The sequence below is a fragment of the Garra rufa genome, chromosome 22 (assembly GCF_049309525.1).
Source record: "Garra rufa chromosome 22, GarRuf1.0, whole genome shotgun sequence".
In the NCBI taxonomy this organism is placed as follows: domain Eukaryota; kingdom Metazoa; phylum Chordata; class Actinopteri; order Cypriniformes; family Cyprinidae; genus Garra; species Garra rufa.
In genome coordinates, this window is record NC_133382.1 from 39240320 (window position 1) to 39256610 (window position 16291).

General features: G+C 36.7%; 1 protein-coding gene across 1 annotated transcript in view; it reads left to right on the plus strand.

Annotated features, from left to right (window-relative positions):
- Positions 1–1181: 1181 nt before the first annotated feature.
- Positions 1182–16291, plus strand: part of fmn2b (formin 2b) — an 86434-nt gene continuing 71324 nt past the window's right edge. Inside the window, exons 1-2 of the mRNA XM_073828611.1 lie at positions 1182–3260; positions 12700–12863. Coding sequence (XP_073684712.1) covers positions 1499–3260; positions 12700–12863 — 1926 coding nt within the window. The 5' untranslated portion in view covers positions 1182–1498. The remainder of the gene's footprint in view (positions 3261–12699; positions 12864–16291) is intronic.

Here is a 16291-nt window from a genome sequence, read left to right on the forward strand (position 1 = left end):
GACATCTTTTCTGCTCACCAAGCCTGCATTTATTTGATCCATAGTACAGCAAAAACAGTAAAACTTTTTAAAATTAAAAATAACTGCTTTCTATTTCAATATATTTTAAAATGTAATATATTCCTGTGATCAAAGCTGAATTTTCAGCATCGTTACTGTCACATGATCCTTCAGAAATCATTTTAATAAGCTGATTTGCTGCTTAAGAAACTTTGTCAAAAACAGCTTAGTAGACTGCATTGATCTGAAATATAAATGTTTTGTAACGTCATAAATGTTTTTATAACCACGTTTGATCAATTTAAAGCATCATTGCTTAAAAAGGATTCATTTCTAAAATTTTCTTCCCCCCTATACTTCTACATTGACTTTTGAATGGTATAGTGTATAATGTTACAATAGTGTTTTATTTCAGATAAATGCTGATCTTTGGATCTTTCTATCCGTTAAAGAATCCTGAAAAAAAATACTCGACTGTTTTAAACATTGATAATATTTAGAAATGTTTCTTGAGCAGAAAATCAGCATATTGGAATGATTTCTGAAGGATCATGTGACACTGAAGACTGCAGTAATGATGCTGAAGGAATAAATTACATTTTAAAATGCATTCAAATAGAAAGCAGTTATTTAAATTGTTATTTGACTGTTTTTGCTGTATTTTGGATCAAATAAGTGCAGGCTTGGTTTTAAAGAGACTTTTAAAAACATAAAACCTAAAACGGACATAAAAATATTTAAAAACAAAAACTATATTATAGGGAAAAAAAGACAAACACAACAGCACAATTTAACATAAAAGCAGAACATTTGCAAACAGAAAATATAACAATTAAAAACTTTTTTTCATTCAGAGAGTTATTAAATTAAAGTACTTTGTAGTTTCAAAACAGTAGAAAAGTAAATCGAATGACATTTAACAAAATATTCCTTTCTCTCTGGATTAATTACAAATAAAATAAAAATAATAATAGAATAAATAGAATAACAAATAGATCAGAAGAAAAAGAGAATATCTGCTCAAACTCACAAATATTTAAAACAATATATAATCATAGTACATATGTACATACAGTATAATGTCAATATGGGCAAAATGAACAATAAATAAATACAAATAAATAAATGAAGCTCCTTTTTAAAAAAACATTGTCACTTGGGAAGCAAATAAAATGTGAAATTTATTTTCCCTTTTTGTGTTTTCTGTTTCATAATCAGTAACGAGGGTGGGCGAAAGCAGTAAAGATCAGAAACAGAGGGAGGGTTGCATATGAATTTACATTAAGTAGTTATTTTTTAATGTACACAATAAAAGGTTTCCAAATGGTGTTAAATTGTTCTGTTCTGCTAAGCATTGTAAATCTATTTTTTTCTATTTGAATAAATTGTAACAGGTCATGCATAACAATTAAATAAAAAAAATAAAAAAATATATTTTTTTACAAAGCTTAGTCATAAGATTTATTTCTGCTTGCATTGTTTTATAAATAGCTCACTAATGTCTGTCTTTTGTGCTGTAGCAGGTGCGTGTGAGAGCGTGTGTTACGCAATGCAGCCGGTGCAGATGCTGGAGGTTCCAGGATTCAGGCAGAGGCTGCTGGAGGCGTTGAGTCTGGGCAGACGGCAGCAGTACTGCCTCCCCCACACGCATGCGGCCGCAGACGCGCATGTCCCTCAGGGCTTCTGCCCCTCCCCGCACGCATCCTTCTGCAGAGGAGAGGAGGACAGCGAGCTGCTCTCTTTCGTCACCGCCTTCTCCATCTCTCCGCTCTCCTCGTCATCACCCTCAGAGAACGAGAGCACGTCGAGCGGCCGCTCGCGCAGACGCAAACGCAGACCGCCGAGCCGCCATGGCGTGAGAGAGCCGCTCATCATGGGAAATCAGGATGGAAAGCTGAAGCGCTCCGAGGCGGGAGGCGCGGCGGATGAGAGCGCTGCTCACGACGGCACAAAGAAAGGATTTCACGGCAAGAAGGCGCGAGGGGAGGGAGGGAAGAAGAAAAACAAATCCGACAGATCTTCAGTTTTCCCTCACATACGGAAGCGCAAGAGCAAGGCGAAAGGCTTCCTGAGCGGATCCAAAGAGGATGCGCTGGACGAGCTCGACAGCGTTCCCTCGCTCTGCAACAAGACGCCGGATCTCTCCGGAGATGAGCTCGGACATTCGGACGTTGAGCCGGAGCGGCCTCGCCTGGCAGCCGATGGCAGACAAGACACGCCGGACGGCCCGGAGGAGGAGGAGAAGAAGGTGGTGAGCTCCGGATCCGACACGGATATGTACAGCTTTCACTCGGCCGCTGAGCAGGAGGATTTGCTGGCTGACATCCAGCAGGCCATCCGACTGAAGCAGGGTGTGATGCTCTCCGCAGCCGTCGAGCTTCCCTGGGAGAGAGATTGTAAACAAACCAACGGCGGAGACGCTAAAAACACTCCCACCCCCGACTCTGAACCCTTCACCGTGCTGGAAGCTATTCCTAAACTAGAAAACGGCCTCGTTAGTGCACCGCATCTCCCTGAAGAGGAGGAGACGGCTGTGAAGCGGCACTCAGAGGAGGCCCTTTGTGTTCCGGTCGCCGTGGAAACCATCACAAAAGAGCCCGAGGCCCCTCTTCCTTCGTCTCCTTCTCCTCCTCCAGCGGTTCCTACTACAATCAGCACTACTAGTTTTCCCGACCTGACCGCTTCGTTCGAAAGCGCCGTGGAGGCCGTAGAGGACGATGACCGCACGCCTCCGGACGTCCCCAGTACGGATACGGTGTCTGACGTCGACGGGCTCGGGTCAACGGGCTCGCTTGAGTGTCTCACCGTCATCGAGCCGCCGGAAGAGCTCGCCGTGATCGTCCAGAGACGCAAGAGCAGCGTGTCGTTCACGCCGGAGAGCCCTCTGGCCACTCGTCTGCTGAAGTCTGCGGTCAAGCCGTATCCGCCCATCAGCACGTCCTACATCAAAACCACCACACGCCAGCTCAGCTCGCCCTCCTGCTCGCCCGCTCCGTCCCCGTCTCAAAGTCCGCTCTTCACGAGAAGAGGACGGGACGCCCGGGCCGAGAGGAGACGGGTCAAGCGTCAGCGCTCCTACAGCATCACCAACCCCATCAGCCGCTCCGCAGACTGGACCGAGGAGCTCCGGACGCTCCCGCCGAAAGCCGCGGGGTCAGCTGACTATCTGGAGTATGGCGGCTCGGAGGGGACGCTCAGGACGGGCGGCGGGGCGCTCACAGCCACACAGCGGGCGTCTGCCACTCAGGAAGTTTTCACAGGTGAGATCTGCACTCCATTTAATATTTGGTGAATGTCATTATACATGCAACTTTTATGGTGATAATAGTGTGGGTTTGTGCTTTTTAAAAAGTGTTTGATGTTATATGCACTGAAGGAGCATCTCTAAGTTTTCCTATTTCATGCATCACTGTTAAAAATATTTTTATTTTTATTTATTTTTTTAGTAAACATTAAATATTGAAGAGCAATACATTTATTACAGTCAGGTTAGCTAAAGTTAACTAAAGTGAAACTGAAACCTTTAGAAAAAAAATGAAACACTCAGACTTCAAACTTTGTTTTTTCCCCCCCATTTTAATTTGGTTTGATGTACTGAAATAAACTAAAACAGAAGTAAAATTGTGTAGTGATATATAAAATCACAAAAACAAACAGCACAATTGCTAAAATTTTAAAGTTAAAATTAAAACTGAAAATATAAAAAATAAAAAGTGATTCAAAATATTGGTAATTGTAAGAATAGTAGCTCATTGATACTAAAGTAACAAGTTAATAAAAACAAAAACAACAACTTCAAGTATGAACAGATTTTTATATATTATATATTTTATATATTTTATTTGTATAATGTACTAGTTAGTGCAAATTAACATTTAAGGTTAATAAATGTGACCCTGAACCACAAAACCAGTCATAAGGGTACATTTTTATATTCTCCATTAAATGTATACATCTAAAAGCTGGACAAATGGTTTGTTAGGGGACAATATTTGGTTGAGATACAACTATTTGAAAATGTGGAATCTGAGGGTACAAAAAAATCTAAATATTGAGAAAATTGCCTTTAAAGTTTCCAAATGAAGTTCTTAGCAAAGCATATTACTAATCAAAAATTAACTTTTGAAATATTTACTGTAGGAAGTTTGAAAGAAAAATCTGTAATTTTGACCCATGTATTTTTGGCTATTGCTACAAATATACCTGTGCTACTTAAGACTGGTTTTGTGCTCCAGGGTCACAATATGATGCAAAATGTGAATGGAAATCTGGATGACTAAAGCACAACGTCCCACGATGAAATGTGCTCGACATTCCATTTTCAGTGTGATTTAATCAAACAACTTAATAAACAAATCCAAAGGAACCATATTTATCCATTAAGCCACTCACTGAATTAAACATGCTCTGTAATGATAATGTGACAACAATGTAGCACACGACTGTTTAAAATGTTTTCATACTCTTTATTTGTTCATAATATATGCAGTCGACACAGTACAGTGTGCAGTGCATTAGTATTCCATTCTGAACACAGACTGAGTGTCTGTCCTGTAGAGAGGCATTATGGGACGCTGGAGATGTTGCCATGTGTCTGAGCAGTGAAAGGAAACATGTTGAGTTTGATCGTGTCACACACTGACACCAAAAACAGCACAAAACCCGAGCATTCGTACGGCAGTTTCTCAGCCAGTGAAAGAGAATAAAGCAGCGAGTGAAAGAGAGGCTGTTCCTCTGTCTGTTGTTTTGGCCGTAGAGTGAATATATTCTCTCTTTCAGTCTGTGTTGTGCTGGCAGAGCTCTTTGTGTTACTGACTGATGAACAGCTCTGGATCTGAATGACTCTGCCTCACTGACTCTACGTCTGAACTCTGATTCCCAGATCCTGAATTCTGTGTTTACATGCAGTCAAATAATCTGTTAGTAATGGGATTGATGGCTTAATTGGACTGAAAAACCTTCATGTGAAATAGTTTGTGTAGACGTGAAATAATCTGATCAACAAGAAAAATGAAGAATGTAAACACTGGACTCAAAATCCAAAAATTTCAAAATGTTGTTTTTTTGCACACGTGCAGTCCTGCATATGTTTACATATGTTTTACACTGCCGCTCAAAAGTTTGGGATCAGTATAATTTTTAATGCTTTTTAAAGGAGACTTTTCTACTCATCAAGGTAGTTTATTTGATTAAAAATGCAGGAAAACTGTAATATTGTGAAGTATTTTTGCTTCTTAAAATAGTGGTTTTCTGTTTCATTATTTTAAAATATAATTTTTTCTTGTGAGGCAAAGCTGAATTTTCAGCATCATTACTTCAGTCTTCAGTGTCACATGATCCTTCAGAAATCATTCTAATATGCTGATTTTTTTATCAGTGTTGGAAACAGTTGTGCTGCTTAATATTTTTTGGAACTTGTGATACTTTTTTCAGAATACTTTGATAGATAAATGTTAAAGAACAACATTTATTTAACATTTTGTAACAATACACACTACCTTTCAAAGTTTGGGGTCAGTATTCTTTCTTTCTTTCTTTGAAAGAAATTAATACTTTTATTCAGCAAGTATGTTCAATTGATTTAAAAAAGTGAAAGTGAAGACTTATATTGTTAGAAAAGATTTCTATTTTAAATAAATACTGTTCTTTTTTTTTTTTTTTTACTTGTTATTCATCAAAGAATCATTAAAGTATCACAGGATCCAAAAACTATTAATCAGCACAACTGTTTCCAACACTGATAATAAAGGTAATAAATCAGCATATTAGAATCATGTGACAATGAAGACTGGAGTAATAGCTGATTAAAATTAAGCTTTGCATCACAAAAATAAATTATATTTTAAAGTATATTAAAATTAAAAACTGTCATTTTGAATTGCCATAATATTATATAATATTGCTTTTGTTTCTGTATTTTTGATCAAATAAATAACTTTGAGCATAAGAGACTTTTTGAAAAAAAAACAACTAATCTTACTGGTCTTCTTATGAACTGGTTAGTGCAGGAGAGCAAATATTTGCTCAAAAGCACTTCTGACTTATGTCCGCTTTATTTTTAGATGTGCCATCTAGGCAAAAATGGCACTTCTACTGTTATGTCATATCTGCAAAAAAAAAAAAAATGTAAAAGCTAATAATAATAATAATATGCAGTTCAGACTTTTGTTCAGAATTGCAAGATATTGTGTATATATCATACTTCGAATTTAAAAAAAAAAAAAAGTATCACCAAAATGTATTTAGTCTTTTTGTCTAGTATTAACTGTATTTAACTTGGAGCACAAAACCATTCTTTAGTATGGGTATATTTTTATCAATAGACAAAAATACATTGTATGGGTCAAAATGATCATTTTTTTTTAATTTTATGCCACAAATCATTAGGATATCAAGTAAAGATCATGTTTCATGAAAACATTTTGTAAGTTTCCATTCGTAAATATATCAAAACTTAATTTTTGATTCATAATATGCATTGCTAAGAACTTAATTTGGACAACTTTAAAGACAGAATTGTGAGATTTAGTTTGTATCTCTAAATTCAGATTTTTTTTTGCAAGATATTGTTTATCTCTCACAATTCTAAGTGTATCTGTCTGTACTGACTTTTTTTCTTATAATTGTGAGATCTAAACTCAGAGTCAGTATTGAACTTAAATTTCCACTATAAGGCAGTTCTACAGAAGAGGCTGGAGTCATGATTCAGCTGGTTTCAGTGAGTTCTCGCTGTCTCCTGTTGGTTTCTGTAAGCGTTGTGTTCTCTCCAGAGCAGATGGCGTGGTGTGATCAGGCCCTGAGGACTCGCATCCATTAGTGACGTCACATGCTCGCTCTCAGCCAATCAGATCGATGGTAGATTGCTGTAGTTCAGAGCACACATTACAGTATTGACTTCTGAGATCCTGCTGCGCTGTGGATCGATGGGAAATGTTAGAGACCGTCACATGACTCTGTGCTTGTCATTCTAGATAATCAGCAGAGGATCTTCAAGTCACATTTATTTCTACAGCGCTTAATACAGTCCAGATTAGTGGATGTCAAAGCAGCTTCATCACAGTGTTATTTTAGTATACCGAGATGCTTTAATAGTTATTTTTTCTATAATATCTGGCAAAATTATACGCAAAGCAACCTTTTGATTGTTTAACTGGGCCTCTTCGTTTAGAAGTCACACTTGGCTCCTTCGTGGTCAAAAGTGACCGAAGCCTTAAAAAGTAACTTTTTTTCAATGAAATACATTTTTGTTCAATAATATTTTGTGATTATTATTTATAATTTTGAGGAGTTTTTATGATACTATACAATATTTATACAATTTAAAAAAAAATTTCCCACTAGAGTTAATTTTTTTTTGTATTTAATTTATTTTATTTTTCAATGAATGCAACATTTCACACTAAATTTGTTTGATTGCTGAACACTTTTTTTCAGCACAGTGGCTGATTTGTAGCTTATACCACCAAAATATTCTCTGAATTATTGCAGTTTTTAATTTCTTATTTTTTATGTCGGTCATTTTTGACCGTGAAGGAGTCAAGTATGACTTTTTTTTTTTTTGACCCTTTAACATATCCGAACCATTTTTTTTTGTTGTTGTTTTTTTTTTTTTTGCTCACATAGCTAATGCAATAAAAGTCATCTCATTCCAATGAAGCTACAATTTTCTAAATTTCAAAACAAAAAATTTTTTCGGTCAAAAATGAGCAAAGAGGCCCAGAGGGTTAAAAAGAATCTGCTCAAAATAATCATTCAGTTCAGACTGTTTTCTCACATGAAGCATTGTTTCTGTTGCTGTAGATTCAGTAGAGACTCTGAGGAACTGATTCTGTTTTGCATAAGAACCGGCTGATATTAGACACGCTCTTGCCTCTCGTGATGTGGTGTTGTTCTCCTCACACGGTCGATGGGGGTTAAACACACCATGTCAAGTCTCTCTGAACGCCTGTCAGTCTGTGAGCTCCTCCCTCCAGTCTGAGTCTCTGTCTGATTTTTGTTGCTCCAGCGTATCGTCAATGTGTGTGCTAAACTTCTGCGACTTCCAGTATCCGCCTAATCAAGTCAGTGCTGATCTTTTAAAGGTGCCATAGAATGGAAAACTGTGTTTACCTTGGCATAGTTAAAAAATAACAGTTCAGTACATGGACATGACATCCCATGAGTCTCAAACACCATCGTTTCCTCCTTATATAAATCCTAGGGTTGTAAATGGACCTGTAAAACCATTTCTGGAGATTTTTTTGCCCTTTCCTATGCCATATACCTTCTACGTAGATATCAGAGAACAATTTAAAATATTCTCTCAATGCCTTCTATGGCACCTTTAAGAACATCTCTCTTATTGGCTAACACTGATTTAATATCACGTATATAACATTCATTTGCAGGGTTCCTACGGGGTTTGGAAAAGTATGGAATTTGGTTAAAGTTTCCCCTGTTTACTGTAGTTTTTATTAGGGATGCACCGAAATGAAAATTCTTGGCTGAAGCTGAACAATATTAAACACTGGACCAAAGGCCAATTACCGTACACGGTTTTTCCCAATTTTTTCCACCATTGCATAAATTAAATAGTAAAAATGTGCTTTTTACAAAACAACAATTAAAAAATATTGAATATATGAACATTTTACATTCTAGTAGACATTATAGCCTACCAACAAAGCACAATTGAACTTAAAATTAATAAGTTTGTAAAATAATAATCTTTGGCCATTTTTAAGACCCCCTTCTTGAATCAGGCATGTGTTTATAATGTACAAATAAATGCAGCCTTGCTGAGCAAAGGAGAATGTCATAATGTATTAATAGAGCTGTTGGAATGAATGTTATCATTATTTTTGTCATTTTATTTTACAGAACAACAGTAAAAAATAGTTAAATTGTGCTTTGTTGGTAGGCTATGTCAACGAGAATGTTAAATGTTCAGTGTTACATAAATATTTTAAAAGTTGTTTAGTAATTTTTTTTTTTTTTTTTTTTTTTTTTGAAAAGCAAGACAAAACTGTAAAAAGCACATTTTGGCTATTTAATTTATGTAATTTATGCAATTTCCTTTTTTTTTTTTTACAGTTCCCATTTTTTTTATTTTTATTTTATTTTTTTTTATAAACCCATGAACTTGACTAATTTTATGCCATTAGCCCATTTCGTGTCATGGTTTCTGTGCTGCCACAGAGGATGTGTATTGGACATTAGGGCTTGATATTAGAGATATTGCCATTACAAAAGCCAAATTTTGGGTCATGAATTAAAAATGTTAATGTGCATCCATGCTCTTGTTTTATTCATAGTAAGATGGCAGTGATGCTCAAAGGAAATAAGTTATATAAAACTTGATATTGTAATGCAAAAGCATACAAATTTTTTTTTTTTTTTTTTTTTTTACAAAAAAAAAGTTTGTGTGCATTTAAAGGCCTGTTGCTGTTATTTATGTATTTATTTATTTATTTTAGGGGCTCTGTATGTTGTATGCTTTGAGAAAATCAATGAAAACCCTGAGAAAATATTACAGATGACTCCATTTCTTAAATATGGTCTCAATCTGAGAGGTTTGCAAATTTGAGGCTGGAATTTTAAAATGGAAAAAGTGTAGGAACCCTGCATCTCTACAGATGTTGACATTGTGTTTAATAGGCAGAACTACATTTCCCACAATGCACCTCATCTTGTTTCTCGTTGGCTGTCTGACAGAGTGTTTAACCGCTGGCTCATCTTTGTTGTTATTGACTTGCTAATGAAGTTAATGATCTGTAAATAATCAGGCGTGTAAACTCAAAGTGAGTGTGTGGGTCTCAGTGTTTGTGTGACTGCAGAAACTGATCTCAGAGCTGCTCGTCTGATGAGATTATAGCGAGTTGAAGGTTCAGACAGGATCTTATGCAAATGTTGTGATCTCCTTTGATGCCTGTGCAGTGATCGTGTGACTAATGATTTCTATTTCCACTGAGTTTAATGTGTAGACGGTGAGGAGATGAAGCACTGCAGCAGTGACTCATTCTCAAATCTGCAGAAACAGACTCTCACGTCTCTCTCACACACAGTTGCACACACTCCTTAATTCTCAGTAACTCATTAAAATTGCTGGCTGTTTCAAAACTAAACACATTACTCAGGTTTTGAAATGCAGCCATTAGTTTCACATGCTGTGTTTGGACTGAAATACTAGTCTGACACAGACTGCATATGCTCTACACTGGTACTTTTTCTTTTTGATGTTTAAGAAATTGTTTTGGTTCTAAATTAAGTTTTGGTTTCAGTCTGACAAATATTAGACAGGCTCTTTTGCTTTATACTGTCTACTGTTTTCTTTTAAATGCATAAGTATATTAAAGTATTCAACACTAAACATTTCAAGCAGTATCATACTAACTTCTGGTCATATGACCTCATTAATTCAGTGAGTGATTGTTTTGCTTTTTAAATCCAATTTTGTGTGTTTTACCAGTCAGCGTATGAGTCAAGAAACAGATTGTGATTCAACAAGGTCAAACCAGTCTGATCTACTGTATACTGCTTATTTTGACAAATCGTCACCTTTAGAATTATAAGGTTCTATCTGCATTCAGAGCACTTTGGAGATATTGAGCTTCAAAGTTTTTGCATTCCATAGACTTCTGTAGATAGAAACATTTTTGTTTTATAAAAAAAGGCCCAAAATGCACACATTTACATTATTTGATGTTTCTTTTGTAAGCTAAGTTGTCACAGAAAGTGTCAGAACCTTATAATTCTAAGGTGATTAAATATGTAGGTAATCGGAGTATTATATGCTAATGATCAACCAATAAATCTAAACAATATTTGTTCAAAATTTCAAATTGGTGTTAGTTTTTTAGTTTCCTGTTGCTGAATGTTTAGTAGGCTAGATATAGTGAAAAGTGTCTCATTTGGCAAAAAGTAAATTAAATATGGCATTATAAAAGTCATCGGTTTGTACTAGGTGCTTAAAGTACTTAAATTTGACTCTTTCAAATTTTTAAGGTCTGGAAAACCCTTAAAAATAGTAATATTCATGACGAGGTAATTGAAAACTGATTGCACTTTTGAAAGACAGTGAATCTATGAAATGTTAAATTTTCTCAATAACATGTATCTTTTAATGCGAAATTCAACAAACATAGCTTAATTCAGTTATTGTCATAAAACTAGCGAGCTAAACCAGTCATAGTACTGACAGTGTCGTGTAAACATGGCTAAAGACGCGAAATAAGGAACAGATGAACCAAATCAATTGAGTGAGTCATTTATGCTGGAATCGCTCCGATTGATTCAAACTCGTGACTTCGAACCAAAGGCTAATCAAATTCAATTTTTCGATTTTTTTTATTTTTTTATTTTTTATTTTTTTATTTATTTATTTATTTTTTTTAAGATCGAAGCTTTGCCTATCGCAAATCATTTGATTTAGATCGAGTCATTTGATTTAGATCAGAGCTTTGCCTTTCGCGAATCATTTGATTTATAACTTCGGAGTGGGTTCGTGAATAATTTTTTCACAACCCATCATTTCAGATCAGGAATTGGTGCATGATTTGCAAATCATCAATTTGCAAGCCGTGCACCAATTCCTGATCTGAAATGATGGTTCGCGAATCATTTTAGTTATCAGTAGTACATTTTATCTATCTACTTTTTCTGTCATTTGAAAAAGAAGACATTGTTTGATAAGCGAGATCTCTAATAGAGACAGAGCGCATTTAGGCCACGCCCCCACCGGCGGGGAAAACAATCCAATTGACTCTTCATTGACTTGTATTGCGGGAAGCAGACTCCTTGTCATTTCTGACTTATAACAAAAAACAAAACAATGTCTAAAAGCTGCTATGAGACGAGGTGTACAGTAAACAAGCTAAAGAACGCACAACTACGTTTTTATAAGCTTTTGACCCAAAAAAAAAAACAAGAGTTTAAGGACACAAATAGTTGTAGATGTCAAGGTTTTTCGCATTGGGCCATTCAGTTTGATAATTTCTCCAACAAAAGAAAGGTAAGGAAAAGGAGCACTGACATAGACCAATAACATTTAGTTTCTCAATATATCTCCTCCTCTCAGGGTGGTGAAATAATCTTTTGACATGGTTAAATATTGGTTTACTGTCGCTGTTAAATTTCCCTCCAGCGGGCGTAGTTCTCAGAGTAATAAGAGTCGTTGCGCTCTACTTTTGTGTTCTTAAACGCTTGGGTTTTTTTTAGGTCGACAGCTTATAAAACGTAGTTCTGTGTTTTTTAGCTTGTTTACTGTACACCTTGTCACAGCAGCTTTTAGACATTGTTCTGTTTTTTGTTATAAGTCAGAAATGAAAGGGAGGCAGCTTCCCGCAATACAAAGTCAATGGAGAGCGTTGGTTTGTTTTCCCCCCTGGAGGACGTGACCTTCAGATTATGACGCGTGGCGCTCTGTCTCTATTAGAGTGTTTGAAAATCAAAGTAGTGCTTGAAAAGTTCTTGAAAGCCCTGGAATTTAATTTTGCAGTATCTGCATTGCCTGTTGAAAACCTGTTGGTTGATGATTATTCTGTGCAAACACAACATTCACATTATATGCACAGGCTTCATACTGAAGGACTAGTGTAAGTAGCACGAGAGTTAACAGACTCTGCTGGTATTATTAAGATTTTATGGTTATGACAACATGATGTCAGATTAGTGTTTGCATAGAGTAACATGACTGAATCTGTCGAACGGCTGTTTCTCCAGGACGGACGCTGTTGGAGCGGTTCTTCCAGCAGCAGGACTCCGATGAGCCGGAGGAGGCCGAGAAAATCTGCTCCAGGATTCTGGCCATGGGGCTCCTCTTGCCCTTCAGCGACTGCTTCAGAGAGACGTACGGCAGCAGTGGACAGATCGCACCCAAATTTGACGTAAGTCCTGTATCCCTTCACATTCACTGCATTTATATGTTCTTAAAGGGTTCATCGGGTGCAAAACTAACTTTTCCATGTTGTTTGAACATTAATGTGTGTTTGCAGTTTGTGAACAACCACCCTACAATGTTAAAAATCCACCCAGTGGTATTTTTTTAATCTTTAAAAGTAATATCCCATTTTTAAAATCAGTTCATTCTCAGCTTCTTGTCGTTGTGACAAAACATTTGATTGACATGAGCGTCTTACCTTAGCCCCGCCCTCACCGAGCTCAAACAGTCCCAATACGATCCTCACTGTGTGACTCAGCTGCAGAGGAAGACTCTAATTGAGCGATTGAGGTGTTCTGTTGTTGGATGAAATAATGAACACAGCAGTCGTCATTTACTCCCGACATCTGAGCCGCTGAAGATGCAGAGGATTAACGTTACTTTCGTTTTTAAATGGAAAGCTCTGATCCCGATCTACATATGTGTCTATCTTCGTGCAAATCGTTCCTGATGCAGCTTCACTCACAGCAGAAGTGAGGATAAGGGTTTTTTATGCATCTTTGCAAATGGCCTTACTTAATAATGTGCTTGTTGGCAAGTTTCGCCGATAAACGCAGCTAAAGTAAACATCATCCCAGACAGGGGCGGGGCGAGCAGAGCTCATTTGCATTTAAAGGGGCCATGTCTTAAAATGAGCTGAAATTTTGCAGAGCTGATTTTGACTAGGTAAAAGGGTGTTTTTTACACTACTATTGAGAATTTTTATTTAAAGTATATTAGAGACTTTTCATTAAAATCCTAAAGAATCATATGAACTTGTGGAAAATGAGCATCCGATGACCCCTTTAAGAAACAAACCTGTGCCTGTGTTGGCATTCCTGCAGCGTCAGATCATCAGCAGCAGGAGAGCGTTCAGGCTTTAGTCTTTGCTTCTGTGGCGTCTTGTTTTATGTTTTCTGTTACATTAAGTTCTGAAGTTTAAAGTTGAATTCTTTGGGTTAGACAAACATGAACACAATTGGGGTCTTGTTGTCCTTGTTCTTACTGGCTGAGGTTGGCATCATGTGATCTGTTGCTTATTTGTGATTGGCTTGTACTAGAAATAACTCTGCATCATCTTTTGGTTCCCAAGGATCTGTAAGAGTCAGAGCGCCATCTGCTGAGCGACTGCAGTCTGAGACTGAAAGCAGCTGTGGTGCACATGCAGAAACTAGTTCATCTAACAATAAATTCTTTCAACTGCCTTCTTTGCTATAAACCTGAATGACTTTGTGTCTTTGCGTAGCACAAACAGGATTGCTCTCGCAGTTTGTTCTGAATATGCTGACAGAGATTCATGAGTGAAAGGTCACAGTTCTTCAAATAAATGTAGAACGACAGCATGATTGTGAGATTTAGTGGTTTTATACAACGGTTTATAAACAAGCTTTCATATGGACGTTTTTTGCTTTGTAAACTAATATAGTTTGTTTACAGTTTGTTTGCTCTAATTTGGATAGCAGTTGCCTGATGTTTGTGTGTGTTATTAATGCCTAATATAATATCTAGAGAAAATTACAAACAAAATAGTGTAAACATTTTCCTGGACATATGAACCTGCTCTCAAACAAATAAATAGATATAGATTGAATTGCATAACATTTAAATCCATTTGGGTTCAAATGATTTTGGTATTAACCTAATTTAAAAAAACAAAAACAACAAATAAACAATGTAATTCAAATTTGTCAGTCATGCATGATTGAAACTGGTCAGATTGCGTTTTTAACTAATTGTTGGATTTAACAAATGTGATTAAATTGCATTCTTTCATAATCACTTCTTGGAGTTTGTCAAAATTAGTGAATTTTTGTTTGTCCACCCGCCTCTTGAGGATTGACCACACGTTCTCAATGGGATTAAGATCTGGGGAGTTTCCAGGCCATGGACCCAAAATGTCAACGTTTTGGTCCCCGAGCCACTTAGTTATCACTTTTGCCTTATGGCACGGTGCTCCATCGTGCTGGAAAATGCATTGTTCTTCACCAAACTGTTGTTGGAAGAAGTTGCTGTTGGAGGGTGTTTTGGTACCATTCTTTATTCATGGCTGTGTTTTTGGGCAAAATTGTGAGTGAGCCCACTCCCTTGGATGAGAAGCAACCCCACACATGAATGGTCTCAGGATGCTTTACTGTTGGCATGACACAGGACTGATGGTAGCGCTCACCTTTTCTTCTCCAGATGCCCCAAACAATCAGAAAGAGGCTTCATCGGAGAATATGACTTTGCCCCAGTCCTCAGCAGTCCATTCGCCAAACTTTTTGCAGAAGATCAATCTGTCCCTGATGTTTTTTTTTTGGAGAGAAGTGGCTTCTTTGCTGCCCTTCTTGACACCAGGCCATCTTCCAAAAGTCTTGGCCTTACTGTACGTGCAGATGCCGCGTTTATCGGCGAAACTTGGCAACAAGCACATTTGCAAAGATGCATAAAAACCCTTCTACTCACTTCTGCTGTGGGTGAAGCTGCATCAGGAACGATTCACACGAACACAGACGCATATGTAGATCGGGATCGGCGCTTTCATTTAAAAACGAAAGTAACGTTAATCCTCTGCATCTTCAGCGGCTCAGATGTCGGGAGTAAATGACGACTGCTGTGTTCATTATTACATCCAACAACAGAACACCTCAATCGCTCAATCAAATGTATTTCATCACAACGACAAGAAGCTAAGAATGAACTGATTTTAAAAAGGGGATATTACTTTTAAAGTAGAGGTCGACCGATATTAGTTTTTACCGATAGCTAGGTTGGACCACACTGGCCGATACCGATTAATTAACCGATAGTTTTTGAAAATGGATACTGAAAGACAACTAAAATAGTGTTCTACTATTTAAAAAAAAAAGTACTAAACCATACTTTGTAAATTAATACAAATATTAATATTAATTATACATTGATCATTAAAGTTATTTCATAGTTCATTAATGTAAACAAAATAAACTTCAAAATATAACAGTATATCAGTAAATGTTGAAATTAACACACTCTAACAAGGAACAACACTTCTATTCTACAGCTTTCATCAATATTAGTTGATGTTACAAATGGGCTCATTGTAAAGGGGTGGGAATCTTTATTTTAACAATTTGTCAAATTGCAGTTTCTTTTTTTTTATATTTGGAATCTCTGTATCTCAGTACTGCCATCTTAAAATTAGGATTCAATTTAATAAAATTTTTATATCAAATTTATTTCGTGCAAAATTTACTTTTTTATTTTTTATTATATAAGCAGTACTTTTTAAAACAACAGACAGTGACATAGACAGTGGCTGCTTTAACAGGCTTCAATCAATGCACCAATCTAATTTGATATATCAGATGTTTTGTCCTGCTCTGAAAACATAACTGATTGTGTGTACCGTACATCAGTTTTGTATAAAATTATTTG